The sequence below is a fragment of the Alternaria ventricosa genome (genome assembly GCF_023758065.1).
Source record: "Alternaria ventricosa strain BMP 2768 chromosome Unknown scaffold_4, whole genome shotgun sequence".
Lineage (NCBI taxonomy): Eukaryota > Fungi > Ascomycota > Dothideomycetes > Pleosporales > Pleosporaceae > Alternaria > Alternaria ventricosa.
In genome coordinates, this window is record NW_026055684.1 from 1,275,116 (window position 1) to 1,289,754 (window position 14,639).

The 14,639-nt window shown below is 51.3% G+C and overlaps 6 protein-coding genes across 6 annotated transcripts; 3 read left to right on the forward strand and 3 right to left on the reverse strand.

Annotated features, from left to right (window-relative positions):
* Positions 1-171: 171 nt before the first annotated feature.
* On the forward strand, positions 172-1,820 carry J4E93_003114 (uncharacterized protein; the record flags this gene model as incomplete). The annotated part of the gene is made up of 2 exons (XM_049341054.1): positions 172-176; positions 458-1,820. The coding sequence occupies 2 exons, from the start codon at positions 172-174 to the stop codon at positions 1,818-1,820; spliced, it is 1,368 nt and encodes a 455-aa protein (XP_049201936.1).
* Positions 1,821-3,731: 1,911 nt separating this feature from the next.
* On the reverse strand, positions 3,732-5,344 carry J4E93_003115 (uncharacterized protein; the record flags this gene model as incomplete). The annotated part of the gene is made up of 2 exons (XM_049341055.1): positions 3,732-5,220; positions 5,277-5,344. The coding sequence occupies 2 exons, from the start codon at positions 5,342-5,344 to the stop codon at positions 3,732-3,734; spliced, it is 1,557 nt and encodes a 518-aa protein (XP_049201937.1).
* Positions 5,345-5,797: 453 nt separating this feature from the next.
* Positions 5,798-7,635, reverse strand: J4E93_003116 (uncharacterized protein; the record flags this gene model as incomplete). The annotated part of the gene is made up of 3 exons (XM_049341056.1): positions 5,798-7,115; positions 7,172-7,521; positions 7,576-7,635. The coding sequence occupies 3 exons, from the start codon at positions 7,633-7,635 to the stop codon at positions 5,798-5,800; spliced, it is 1,728 nt and encodes a 575-aa protein (XP_049201938.1).
* Positions 7,636-8,270: 635 nt separating this feature from the next.
* J4E93_003117 (uncharacterized protein) lies at positions 8,271-10,904 on the reverse strand (the record flags this gene model as incomplete). The annotated part of the gene is made up of 3 exons (XM_049341057.1): positions 8,271-8,914; positions 8,978-9,722; positions 9,783-10,904. 3 exons carry the CDS (start codon positions 10,902-10,904, stop codon positions 8,271-8,273), a joined length of 2,511 nt encoding a protein of 836 aa, XP_049201939.1.
* Positions 10,905-11,989: 1,085 nt separating this feature from the next.
* Positions 11,990-13,291, forward strand: J4E93_003118 (uncharacterized protein; the record flags this gene model as incomplete). The annotated part of the gene is made up of 2 exons (XM_049341058.1): positions 11,990-12,692; positions 12,942-13,291. The coding sequence occupies 2 exons, from the start codon at positions 11,990-11,992 to the stop codon at positions 13,289-13,291; spliced, it is 1,053 nt and encodes a 350-aa protein (XP_049201940.1).
* Positions 13,292-13,819: 528 nt separating this feature from the next.
* On the forward strand, positions 13,820-14,260 carry J4E93_003119 (uncharacterized protein; the record flags this gene model as incomplete). The annotated part of the gene is made up of 1 exon (XM_049341059.1): positions 13,820-14,260. The coding sequence occupies one exon, from the start codon at positions 13,820-13,822 to the stop codon at positions 14,258-14,260; it is 441 nt and encodes a 146-aa protein (XP_049201941.1).
* Between the last annotated feature and the right edge of the window lie 379 nt (positions 14,261-14,639).

A 14,639-nucleotide genomic window follows, 5' to 3' on the forward strand; every position in this document is an offset into this window, starting at 1 on the left:
ACGATCAAGCGAACAGCTGGTTTGCTGGCTGCTTGAAAGCTTTCGGTATTTAGCTGCTTGATGTCGACACTGATCCTGTAAGTCCATCCTCGGCACTCTGTGTCGGCCTAGTGAGTTAGTAAACAGAGGTAATGAATATGGTCTCTGTTGTCTGGAGGCCACACGCTGCGTATGTCGTCACTGATGCAATTGACTCTTTCTCTTAGCATTTCACAGGCTAGTTCCCAGGCTGCTCTCCTCTATCAATATATTAACACTGCTTTCTGTTCCAAAGGACCATCGTGGCGAAGCTCAACTCGACTCCTCGGCCAAAAAACATTATATCGAAACGCGAAAGTTGTGTGATCTATATCAGAATCCTCACATCGGTGTTTTCGAATTACCACTTCCCTATCTCCGGATATATAGAGGTATGGAAAGCCTCTAATCATTCTGTGACCTGGGCTAACTGTCAAAGCCCTACACCGCGAGCACTCAATATGGCTTCGACTACTACGATACATCCCAACACGCTTGAGGGTGTCAAGGCTTTCTGCAAGGGTCGCAAAGCTCTTGACCTCGTCCGCAGCTTCAGCACTACTCCAATCCCGGGCGCACCGGCAAAGTGGGACGACACGCTGGGAGTTTGTCTAGACCTCGAATGGTACAACCAACCTCCCGACAACCCAATGGAGATCATCAACGAGGGCGGTCTCGTCGTCTTCCCGATGAAGAAGCTTCGGAGTTGCACGAGCCCAGGCGATTTCGAAAACCTCATTCGAAACATCGCGGTACATCACCTACGCATTGTGGAGACGTGTCACATGCGGAACAAGGGGAAAGACAAGTTTGGTATCCCTTTCGGTGATACCGAGCTGAACCCAAGGTTTTGTCAAACGCGCTTTGTTACGAAGTCTGAGGCTCAAGCAGTCCTTGTCCAGTTTCTGAATAACCAGCGCTGCGACGATGGGTCGAAGAGGCCAGTAATCTTCTTTGGTCAAGGATTGAACAATGATGAGCGCCAGCTAAAGGAGCAATGGAATCTTAACACGGCTAAGCTTGACAGCATCGTTCTTACGATCCGATCGCTTGGGGCACTGGCGAGCCACGCCGGTATCGTCGCTGTTCCAGACAAAGAACGCGGTGAGAGCTTGCCGAGGTTCGTCGAGCTTCTTCGTGGGTTCCAAATCGATACAAGTAATATCTGGCTACACAACAGCTCCAACGATGCAGTGTATGAGACAACACTGTTCTTTCTCGTTGTCCTCTTCCCAGTCTTGTTTCCGGATACGGCTGGCAATCGATTCCCGTCAGACTGCACCATCGCCGGTCGTTCCATCAACGATATTTGGATGGATCTTGCAGAGGAGAAGAAGGCTATCCCGCCTCAGACGTGGGGTACCGCTCAGTTCTGTTGGTACTGTGAAAAGGCAGACGTGCATGACGCCGACGCGTGCCCTGTAAAGGAGACGATCGAGTGCGAAATTTGCGCGAAAGCTCCTGGTCCTGAGAACAAGCGCTTCCGCAGTAAGCAGTATCGCTTTGGCCATCAGACTAGTCGGTGTACCCATCAGTTCAGGCACTACATTCCACCCCTGCCTGCATTTATTACCGACAGCCTCGACCACGAAGAGCAGCGTGCTGTCTCGCGAGCCAAAGCTAGTGACGATGTTGCGGTCGGTGGGCGGATTCTGTTCGACAAGCTTCTGGCACCTGGGTACCCAGGCAGGATCGGCGATCGTGAGTTGGATGCCGAGGACGAGCGTCGCGCTGAGGAGGACAAGATGCTGTGGAGCCTGACCGATCCTTCTGACGACAAATTCGCTCTAGATGATGAGTAGTACGGCATTTGACGCGTGTCAATCGAATCGACTGCGGGAGCATATTCGATCGCAGGCTCGGGGCTTGTGGACGAGAGGAGGAACGTTTGCTTGTGTACAGCTGTCTTGTTGTAGTATTAGTGGTCAGCCATGATACGGTGTATAACAACTGTTCCAAAATCTGTTCTCAAGCTCGATCCTTTTCCATGCTTGCTGAGTTGGAGAGAGTGAGCCCTGAACCGCTCTGGCTGCCACCCCTGGTAGGCCGCTGCATGGCCAGTTGGTCGAGCATGAGGCGCTTCATGCTGCCCGTACTGATCGTAGCCTTTGAACAAGACGTGTAGTTTGGGATGAGGAGTGTGGACTGGAGACAGCCGTTCAAATTGTGGCTGGGTAGTGGTGTTACGGCCGTTGATTGCGACGCGTCGCAAAGTTTCGCCAAAGCGATGACGTCACTCTCCCGATGCAATCTTCCCCACGTGACCTCAGCCATCTCCGGACCTCCAAAGCTTGCCCCTTCGTTCCACATAGCACGCGCGAAAGCACTCCCGCTCGCAACACTAGCTTCTAAGAGCACGATTTATTACATGTCTAGCAGACTAACACTATCGGACTTTCGTCGCGGCTTTCCTAAAGTCGGCCATCCCTCTCCAGATCATCTACATTGACAAAAGTGTCGTTGACAATAGCCTCCACCTGATTTCCGAGTTCACTATCAGTATCAACACTTACGCTCTTCATCATCTCGCGCCACAGCTCAATCCTTTGGATATAGTAGACTTCTTTTCACGCCAAGTAGTGTTTCCTGTCACGGTTAATTTCTCCGCACTGCTTGTGGTAGAAGAGAAGTTCGTGTTGATGGTGCAAGACCGTGCGGACCAGCATTTGGGCTTTCTCTGAGATTATGGGCTTCGAACAACTGTCAAACATGATCCTGTACTCTGTGGGATGTGTCCCGTCAAGCTCAAACCCGGGTGTGCTGCAGAGCTCTGGATAAGGGTTGACGAATACATTTGTGTCATTTACTCCCGCTTGTGGGCTGCCGTGCTGTGAGGTTTCTGCCTCGTCAATAGCAGCAGTTTTGATCATGAGAAGGTGTGAATGGAGGCTCCTCAAAATGAACATAAGTTGGCTTTTCGAGATCGGTTCGGGCTCTTTCGCCGGAGCTGTGTGTATATGGGTGATATCTTTCTTTTTGGTGGAGCTGATGGATCGCGGCTTTCGCTCATAGTCACCACCTATAATTGGTGTTCCTTCGATAAGTCCTTGATCGATGCGCTTATTGCGACTGGCGACCAAAGCCATAGCGAAATCCTTTGCCGTGAAGTCTTTCCAAGGCGCATTGCCATATACACTGACGTCTTCGCCCGCCTTTTGTAGTGCTCTAAACATGTTGCTCTTACTAGATCTTCCTACCCATGACCTGGCCGTCCAAGCAGCATCAGGGTCTGTGCCTCGCTCTCTTGATACAGATGGGGCTGTGGCAGAAGGTCTGGATTCCGAAGTGGAAGAGAGACTCAGAGATGAATTAGACTTGTGGACCTTTCCTTGACTTCCGGATGGTGCATACGCTGGCGCATCTTGACTAGTGCTCGACATGGCCGGACGATAGAGTTGGAGATCTAGACACAAGTTCAGCAGAATGCTTAGGGTTGAGAGAAGAGTAGATCAGCACTACGTCTGGTAGGGAATAGTTAGTATATAAAGTGACCGATTATAGTCACGATCCTTCTCTCTCACTGGCTTAGGTCATTCGCAAGACCCCCGTCATCGCAAGTACCAGTAACCACCAGGTTTCAGTCACAGATTGTTGTGTTCTTTCACTGTACTTATTTCAGAGCAGACGAGGCGCTCAAGAGTGGCTTTTTCTACGAAACATGACGCCTCGCGTGATAGCGGCCTCTCTTTCACGAGATCGAGACATGATATCTCTCATCCATATCTAACCTCGCCAGTGCCCTCTCTGAACCAGTCATCGCTAGCCAGTCCTTCTTCCGCAGTCGCATAGTTAACAATCGTACTCTTCGATGTTGTATAAGCATTGTAAGCATCGATGCCGTTCTCACTGCCCACTCCCGAGCTCTTGATGCCACCCCATGGGGAGCTTGGGTCGTTGCGATGATGTGTGTTGACCCAGCAGATGCCACTCTCGATACTCTCCGACACGCGGAAAGCTTGCGAAAGATCTTGTGTCCAGATAGCAGCGCCCAGTCCGAATTCGCTGTCGTTTGCAAGCTCAAGGGCCTCTTCTTCAGTATCGAAGCCTACGACGACAATGACGGGACCGAAGGCCTCTTCCTTCCATATGCGCGTATCGACAATTTTCTTTGTGGTGCTATCCGTCAGTATGGTTGGTGGATAGAAGTAGCCTTTCGAGAAATCGGTATCGTCCAGTGAAGATTTGTGAGTCATTCGTTGGCCACCTGTGACAACCGTCGCACCTGCATCCTTTGCGTCGTTGACTAGTGTCTCAACGTTGCTGAGCTGTTTCGCCGATATGAGGGGACCCATCATAGACTCCACATTCTTTGGTGAGCCCATCCGCCTCACAATGCTCTGAACTTTGGCCTTCAGCTTCTCCACTACCTGATCGACGATGTTGTTCTGCACGATGATACGCGTCGCTGCCACACATGTCTGGCCACTGGCTATGAAGCTTGCAAACACAATGCCATTGACTGCAAGATCAACGTGTGCTTTCTCAAACACGATCAGGGGAGCCTTGCCACCGAGTTCGGCTGTGTAGTGTGCCAGGTTGCGTCCTGCGATGGCGCCGATGGCGCGTCCTGCTGGTGTGCCGCCAGTAACATCTACTTTTTTGATGAGCGGGTGCTCAACAAGAGCCTTTCCGGTCGTGATACCGTCGCCTGGCAATACTGAAAAAACGCCGTCGGGCAAACCGGCCTCTTTCAAAAGCTTGCCAAGCTCAATGCTGGTGAGCGGCGTCAGCTCACTCGGTTTCAGCACGATGGAGTTGCCCGCGGCTAATGCGGGTGCGATCTTCTTGACAGCAATCAACATTGGGTGGTTGAACGGCGTAATTTGCGCGACTACACCGAGCGGCTTACGGTCAACCCAATTGTGTAGTTTACCGACGGTTGGCAAGACAGAGCGCTCTTCGGTTCGTATCAACGCGGCGTAATATTTGAACCATTTCGTAAGAGTCGGAACTTGGGCATTCATCTCACGAATAGCGCGTCCGGTCTGCTGTACTTCCAGCGCGATAAGCCTTGGGAGATTCTTGGTCAGGAGTTCTGCGATTCGGTCGAGCGTATCCGCACGCACATGGCGCGGGGCTCTCGACCACACGCCCGATTTGAAGACTTTGTGTGCAGTTTGGACGACATCCTCGACATCAGCTGCAGATGCAGCATGGTAGTGCGCGAAGATTTCCCCAGTCGCGGGGTCTTCAACGGCGAGTCTGTGATGCTGTTAGCAATTGGGGTGGGTCACGAATGAGGGGTCCCGCTAACTGACTGCTCCGCTCGACCTTCCACCTCTTTTCCTCCCACCCACAGCTTGTATGCGTTTCCCATATTGTTCATAGTATGCGTTGTAAGGAGCAATGTGTGCCGCAAGAGTTTGGGGATGGGTGAGAAGCTGAGGTGAGTGAGTCCTTGGTAGCGGAGGTGGCCGACGAAGAGTGGACCTCACGATAAGTTAGCGGCGGCTAGAGACGTTTCGGCATCCAGAGTACCTTCCAGATCAACCACATGCTGGATGTAGTATCAAGCAGTATCGGGGTTTATTTCAGAGGTATTCAACACCATCGATTATGCTTTTAATACAATAATTTGGGTATCTTTTCCGATTTCGCCATTCTCAGTTGACCACCGTATTATAACAACGCCTAAAGAGAGCCTGCGAGTACAAAGCGGAGCCGAGTGACATTTCCACTATTTCAGGTATGGCGCGGGGCCCGAAAACGGGAGAAGTAATCATCGCCGCCGGAAGCAGAAACAAAGGAACTTTCATTTTGTCCTGATCAACCTGGAAGTTCATGTTAATCCAAGCACATGTCTTCCCTTCTCGTTACCCCTCCCACAGTCCAAATCCCTCTTCACTTCACCCTCAGCCCCATGTGTTTGCAGAAGCTCAATCAACATGCTTCTCTCTTTGCCCTCGAGTCTGACCGCTTTGAGGGCAGACTGTAGTGGTGTGCGTCCGTTCTTCGCCTCAAAGTTCACGTCCACACCAGCTTCAACAAGGTACTTTGCTATTGCAGACGCACCAGGCGTCCTGCAAGCAAGATGAAGAGGCGTTTCTCCATCATGGTCAGGGTTGTCGATCGAGTGACCCAAAGAAGCAAGGTAACGGACGGTGGCGAGCTGCCGTCCTAAGGTTGCGGCATGCATGGCGGAGTAGTACGATGATGGCGCCGGATTGACACGAGTAATATCAGCCCCAAAATCCAAGAGAAGGGTAAGGATGTCTGGCGACATCTCGTACGCTACTCGAATGAAGAAGTACCCGAATTCTGGATGTGTCGCCATCGGGTTTGCGCCTTCCCATATCACCCTCTCCACTTCGGCAGCTGTCGCTTCTGCTGGTATATTTGCCAGAATTCGATCCACCGCCGCCCTTTGGTTTGGCTCCAACTCTTTTCGTTTGCCCTTCGTCACAGCTATCCGATCCGAGGTAATCTTCTTCTGGAAAATGGAGACGTCTGAGCTGGACAACGTTGATGTGTATTTTGATGCTTGTTTTGAAGCGTGTCTCGACGCAAGTTGTAACCGAGTACTCGCCTTTCCTGAAAGATCAGTACACCAGCTGTATGACTTCTTAAGTCGGGATTCCGGTGGTACCAGGGTAGGGCTAGATGCCGCGCCGTCGTCAGTGTAAAATGTACCGCGCGATGGGGTGATGTCGTCCCGGGATGGCGGTATCAGGAGTCGCCTTGGAACAGATGTTTGTTCTAGTGCGGAATAAGAGAGAGTCTGCGCGTCTTCAAAGGACGGAACATTGGCGAGCCATGTGCCGATGCCGTCGTTAGCGCTGTTTCGTGTTGAAGCTTGTTCGTGGGGGCTCTTCCTGCCGCTTCGAGGCTCCTCGCCAAGGGCGGGCTCTAGGGAATCTGGACGTGGGAGAGTAGTCCTCTTTGCTAGTTGTGATGCAGACGGCCCTTCCCGTTTAATAGCTGTGATACATGATCGAAGCAGACGGACAGCCTGTAATAGTGAAGACAGTTTGTCGCGTGCTGTTTGATTCACGTAGATCTCATCTGTATCCGTCTTCTTCAGCAGTTCATCACTTTGCGTGATGAGATCGCTGACATAATTTTGAAGTAACGAATCCATCGTATCCTGTTGGCAAAATCTAAGCCGAGTCAGTTTTCGTGCAAAGCTCAGTCGTTTCTGGCGCAAACAACTTACAATGCAACATAGTCTAGACATAACTCTAGCACCACTTTTGAGGCGTCAAGATCATGCCGTAGACTCACCAAAGGTCCGTCCTTCAGCACACGCCAGTCCTCTTTCGGTTTGCTACCACATGAAAGCTTAAGAAAAGCCTTGTGCAATTTTTCGCAGGTATCATCGCATGAGTCCAGAACTCGCGAAACAGCATCGATCAGAGATACCGGTAACTCGGCCCACTTTGCCGAAAAGTCGTCTTGCGCAATACTCAGCCCAGTCCTGATCACGAGCAGATCACTGTTGATCTTGTTCAGGTCGTGACGAGCATCGCGGAATTTACGAGCAAAGCTGCTGATATCCGGGATGACCTGTTTTGGGCGTTAGCGCGTGTAGGTGCAAAGTTGAACATCTGAAGCGGCTACCTGGGCGATCGAAGTTCCTAGCGCAGCGCATCGGGCAGCGACTGTACTAGGACGCGACATTAGTTTGGATGTGCGTTGACAAAGTTGATGCTAATATGCACTTTGAAAAAGACGTCGAGGGCGTTGCCGGGCTGTCGAGGCTGTCGTGTTTGTTTTGGGGACGGCGATGCCTGTCGGCGATTTTTGAAAGGTGTGTTGGCTTGGTCGGAGCTGACGAGCTTGTCACATCGTGAAGTACTGGCGTACGGCACGGATCTCAAGCTCTTGCGTGCCCGCCGGTTACTTGGTGGCCCACGACGTTGGATGCGAAAGGGGGGAGACACAGATCACGCTCAGTTTACGAACAAAATAGGCTGCGCATTGTTTGAGGAAGGGTTGGGTGTTGTTGGGCTTTGCGTCTCCAGAGCGGTGGCTAATGCAAGAGACGTGCCTCAAATTGCGGGAGTGCAGGTGAAATTCCCCGTCTCTGAGAGCCACCAACGACTGGGCTATGGTGTTGCCATGGCTGGGGGAATAGGAGACCAGTCGCTATTGTGGGTTAGGCGGTAACGGGAGGCGCGCAGGGGATCCCGGCAGTGGAAATGAAGCCGACTGGGCAGGGGAAACATTAGATTGTCGCGTGTGCGAATGCGAGGACATCAATTTCAATTTCGCATCTTTTTTTCTTTTTTGTACATACTTGCTGCACGAACGACTCAGTCAACAATGCCAGGTGGCAAAAATGAGAGGTAATCGACCGGGCCGGGCTCTATCCCATCAGCCTGCGCAGTGAGTCGCACCACGTCACCTTGCCGAACCTCAACACCTCTGAACGTGATGCGCGTCGCGGAGTGCCCATCGAGATACACGCTCGGCGCGTGTCCCAGCTTATCTTCCAGATCCCCCACCCAACTACCTACGATACGATCGCCAACCTCGAGCTCGTACTTGGCTTTACCTCCAATCAAATCGTAGTAATTGACAGCGACGTCGTACGTTCCCGAGGCGAACGTGACATTAGCGGTCGCGACGCCCGTTGTGGAGTTTGATGTGGTGACGATAGCCGTATATCCGGAAGCGGTCTCAAAAGGGCTTACCGCGTAAGTCATGAAACCATCGAGCATCATGTCTTCCGCCTCAATGCGATACGGGTGATTGCCCACGCGCTGGTTCTCGTCCGCTATCTGTGAGAGATTGTGGTAGAATTCGTTGATCGCATCGCGCCAAACTATCGAGTGGCCAGCTTGGAACGTTTGCCTGAACAACACATGTTCATATCGCTCATCGTCGATTTTGCCCTTCAAGGACTCCCATTGCCCGACAAATTCCTGCGCAACACCAGCACCTTCGTAATGGGCATCTGCAGAGGTAGAGGCACGAGGTCAGTATATGTCTCACATGAGTTTTGACAGCCAGAACCTACCATAGAAATGCTGAATCACAGTCTTGTTGGATTTCAGTCGCTGCGTGTACGGAACGTGATGGAACCAGAGCAGTAAATTGTCTGGCGTCGATTCAATATCTTCGTAGATTTGAGCGACCTCGGGCGGGTATTGTCCGGCATTGCCAGTGCCGTTCTTCACGGTGCGGTCCATGCCAATACTGAATGCATCGGCGCGTGTCCATTGACCCCACCCATTACCGTCTTGCGAAGCAGGGTTTGGTCCAAAGTGTGTGTACAAAATGTCAGTCAGTGTCTGGATGCCGAGATTGCCGCTGTAGTTCTCGTACGCGGGCCACGACCTCATGGACATATCGGTGATGGTGTCGAGCACGTCCGGGTCAAAGCCAAATGTCAATCGAATCCAGTCTTGCAGGATGAACTTCGGGTCGACCGACGCGTCCCATGCTAGTCGTCCGTACGCATACAGATTGGACATGGCTAGATGCGAGCCTAGCCATGTCGCATTTGATCCAACTCCTGTCACGCCTGCATAACCACCCAATGGTCGCTTGAAGCGCTCTCCAGTGATGATGTCTTTGACCTTGGATGACTGGTTGTCAGATCTCATGTCAAACTCGAGGATCTCTTTCCATTGTGGAGCCAAATAGACTAAGTGGCAGTTTTGGCCGAGATACTCGGGCGTGATCTGTAGCTCGATAGCAGTGCTTGTGTGGCGCAAGGATCCGAACAATGGCGATGCTGGCTCCCGAACCTGAAAGTCAATCTGTAAAGAAACAGAGATATGTTAGTCTGCGCTTATGTAAAATTGCGTCTGTAGACATACCGGGCCGAATTTGATCTGAACTACTACGTTGTCGTCAAACTTCCCATCGAGATGCTGAAAGAATTCCAGTTGCGCATTCGCCCTGTCGTTATACCAGTTGGTTTCGTTGATGTGATTGTCATACACGAAAGCGCGGAACATAACGACCCCACCGTGGGGTTTAGCTGCCCTCGCGAACATGTTGGCGCCGTCTGCGAGTGTTCGGTTGTAGGTCAATGGTCCAGGCTGTCCCTCTGAATTCGCTTTGACGAGATATCCGGCCATGTCAGGGACCTTGGAATAAATTTGGTCGGTAATGTTGGCCCACCATGCATCGACCTTCGGGTCCAGTGGATCAAATGTCCCCAGCGTAGCATTCGGAGATGCGAAGTTGAGGGATATGCCAAGTTGCACACCCCATGGTCGCATCGCATCAGCGAGTCTACCAAGGCCTTCGACATTGCGATCGTTGAGTAAGGTGGCGTTTGCGTTAACGTTGTTGATAATGGCGCCATTTACACGGATTGATGCGAGCAGGCGAGCGTATTCAGCAACCCGTGTTGTGTTGTCTACGACAAAGCCATCCCGGAAGAATAATGAAGGGCCAGCATACCCTCGTTCGATACTGCCATCCATATTGTCCCATTCATTAGTCCATCGGATGGGTACCTGCGGGTTGTATACGGTAGAGGCAGCCGTGACATCATCTTGCGCGAGCTGAGAAAGATATTCGAAGGCACCATACAGAGCGCCGCGCTCATTCTGTCCAATAATGATGACTTTTCCAGGGGTAGTTGTGCTGAGGAAGAAACCATCTTCGTCCAGGTTCTCGCATTCATCAATACTTCCGTATGCGGCTACGTAGGCGTCCCACGTTCCGACAATGATGGCAGACTGACTTTGGTCTGCCGTCGAGCTGACGTTGAGCTTTCGTCCGATGATGCCCTCTACGCCTCTCTGAAGCTCTTGGCCTGCTGTGTAGACAGGGCTCACTTTCGTGCTGTTCAAAGTGATGATCGCCGGGGGTACCGATTGTGCGCATGGCCCGTCCGGTATAGGAGCATAGCGCAGCCAGCCTTGTGAGCCATCTTCGGCTACAGCAACGCCCAGCACGCAAAATAATATGGTGAGTAGAAGTCGCATGATTGGCGTCAATGGGTCACGATTAACAACCACATACTGGCCGCCGTCCCCAAGATCCTTTATAGGTCACCATACTTTCCTCATGATCAACATGTCATTAGCACATTTACGGCAGCAATTGTCGTGACATCTCCCACCGAGGAATCAAAACGACGTCTAACGGTCGCACCGTACTTCAGCCTAAAAGCTGGGCGCAAGAACAAGATCAGTTAAGCGTGCGGAGGGCGGCTCAAGCTTTACTGGCTGATTGTGGGGATGAATGGCGGGGGTCGGAGAGATCGGCAACAAATGGCTGAGAAAGTCCGCCGACCCGGTTAACAGCCGATGGCAGTGCCCTTTCCGATCGTTGTACGCGTGGACGAAAGCGCCGCAAACTTGATGGTATGCGAGATCGTGTATGGTGGAATTTGATCAGGACGAGAGCGAGGTGGTCGGGTTGCTCGATGTTTGCGCCGCAATCACGAGAGACCTCCAGGGCTATTAGGGTAACTACGACGTCATCAGCCGTTTCGCCCATGCTTGACCGCCTGCAGCCAATAGGCGATTAAACCCTTCTCTTCATTTGCGAACTGAATATGACATTACTCGGTTGAGCTCCATTACTACATGCGCGTGGTGAAGACCTCTCGTGTCCCTACAATCATACCTCAAGGCTTTTTTGAACCAATTGACAGGGCGGCAGCAATGCTGATCGACCAGACTTGTCGAAAATGCCCATTAGAGAATTCTCCTATTATCGTATCTGGATCTAATGACCTTTACCTTGTCGCGATATCTTCTCGCGATAGCCTAGTACACTCTCACTCAAATGTAGGGCCTGGCTCTCACGTACCGCTCTTGTAGCCTATGTTCTATCACTTCATACACCTTAACTCTGACAGGGTCTCTCTACATATAAAGCTCTCATCTCCTTGCGGTCCAGGGTTTACCTCTCATCGTATCCACACTTCATCGGCCCTTTCCCCTCGTCTCTGGCACACTACCTTGTGCGTGCAGCATCACCATATTCATTGGTGGAATACTGATAAACCCGTCAGAGCCCACAGTTACTGGTTCGCGGTGCTAGACTGCAAGTATCCCCTACCATGGGAAATACCAACGTCAACAATCCCATCACTATCGATGAAAGCGTAACGAACTGGTACACACAAACCATTTCCAGGCAGGCACGTTCTCTCATACCCGATGAGTTTGAGAAACTCCCAGCGTTCGAGACCGTCAAGTTCAGTCATCGCAAAAGCTTTGGTCCAGCAGTCGACACCTATTTGCCACAGGACGCTTCCGAGATGGTACTTACTCTGGGCACCTTCGACGCCCCGTATCTGGAGTTGAAGCCCCTGGTCTATATCTACGTGTATGGATTGAAGAATCACCATATCGGGTACTTTTATGTCAAGTCAGACTCGACCGTCCATCGCGTGCAACAGAGCAGTCTCAAGCATGTCGATATCGATGAACCGTTTTGTGACGTCGGAGACCTCTCAGTTGGCAAGCAAACTTTGTGCAACAGAGTACGAGCGATGGCACTTTACTACTTCTTAGCTGCTGGTTACATCGACGAGGTAGGTGACTACAGTCATTTCTGGCTCGACTTCAAACAGGCTTGTGCATGGATCGCAAACAAGGGTAGCCGTCCAAAGCCTCACGCAAAAGTCCAGAAACAGGAACCGGAAACCGTACTAGCTTCTGCTGCGACACTAGTGCCGATTCCAGATAGGACTGACTTAACGCACGGCACTGTCGCATCTCAGAAACGCACCGGCGATGATGAACCCATGCCAGCAGCAGGTAAGTTAAGAAGCCTCTATTCCATCTATCTGGACAAGCTAATAGACGACAGCGAGAATCAAGCGTCGCGACTACAGTCGTATCGTACGAACATGCAATAGCTTGGATCACGCTCAAAGCTAACTGTCGTATAGATACACCCATCACACAGCACCTTACGGCGATCATTAAGCCCAGATCATCCTATCGTGACAGTCAGTGCAGAAGCCAGGCTAGCAAACAGTGAAAGAACAAATGCCCAATTGAGAGCGGAGATCGATATGCAAGCCCGGTCTCCTGAGCAATTCAGAACACTGGTCGCAGTAAACCAGCAGCTCCAAGCACAAGTCGCCGGACTCACAGCTGAGATAGGACGAGTCAAGAACGAAGGCATGTTCAGTCAAAATGCGTACCGCGGCATCCAAGTTCAATACGACGAACTGGCAGAGCGACACGCTAATACGCTCAACAACGAGAACGCTCTTCGCGATCAGCTCAGTCAGATTCAGGCACGTTGCGCACAAGCTGAGAGGCGATCAAAGCTGCTGGAGAAGGAAGTAGATGGTCTCAAGCAAAGGATGAGAAGAGCGGCAGAAGCGTTGGACGCTTCGGCTTTTTGAAAGGTGTAGAATGATTGATTTGGGGGTACTTCAGTATCGAAAGCTCATGGGGTTGATTTGGAAAAGTTCATGTCGCTTACGGTCATCCGTGGGTTTCCAATCCTGGGGTAGTGGAGTTTGCGGGAGTTTGGCAACGGAATTCGGGATGGTGCTTCGTGAAGATTGGCACTGCTTTGCGCGACATTCCTGGTTTCCTTCGGAGAAGGTATTGATCAGACTTTTTTTTATTGAGAATGTTTGACGTCGAGCAGGAAAAGATCAACGGGGCTATGTCTCATCGAGCCATCCATACATGCATTCATGTCTCTCAAAGTCGAGCAGCTAGTCTCTCACGCTTCACAATCATTGCCAGATTTCATCTGAAGCTACACCTTTACCTTTGTCTTGAGAATACTGAGACCCCCAGAAAGTGCAACAACTAGGACATGGAATCCTTCGAAGATCATGCATGCACAGCAAACGCAAACAGCAAACAGACAACGGCTATAACATCATGCTTTCACGCCCATATTCTTCGTCATCTACACCATGAGTTCCACACCTCGCACCACCACTACCAACACCGACGATATCGACAAAATTGTCAGGGTGAAGAACGAATGGAAAGGACTCTACGAATCCCTTGAAGAAAACCCGCACCACGCTGAACTCACAGATCAAGAAGCACGGACAAGGAAGAGATTAGAAGAGGACTTGCTCGTACCGGCTCTCAAAACAGCAGTGAAAGATGCGAAGGAAGCCAACAAGAAGCTGAAGGAATGTATAAGCGTAGTAGGCGTTGTGGATGAGTTGTGGGACGCCAGTGCTCTGAGATATGAAGTTGGTGGGGCTAGAGAAAAACTGGTCAACGCAGTTTGGGATCTGGAGGAAACCCTGTACGAATTGCGGAAGACGCTGAGGTTTGACGGAGGCAGAGTACTGGATAAAGTTATTGATCCGGAGGCAGATGATAGCTCTGAGGAAGAATAGGCCGTTGGCGTTCGACGCGTTTGTTGCGGCGTACAGCTGAGAGACCATATAGTAGAAGTTGTCTTCAATTGAGTACGATCATACTGCATTTCATAGTGCTGAGTTTTCCCGCGCAAATCAAGACCTGACCCAGTCTGAGTCAAAGGCGCACTTTATCCTTTGTTGACACTTTCCGCGGGAGTCGTCAGGCTGCCACATATGCCGCTTGGCTGACCCTCAAGCAGCGCAATGCTGAATTTTACGGCTCTGAACCATGCTGACAAGAAGACATGCGATGATGGCCGTAGGGAGAGGTTTGGTGATGTAGAGACGCGATCGAACGCGTCCGACGCGTTCTGGTCCGCATGGCACGTGGGGGCGCGGGGCAAGCGCGATTTCC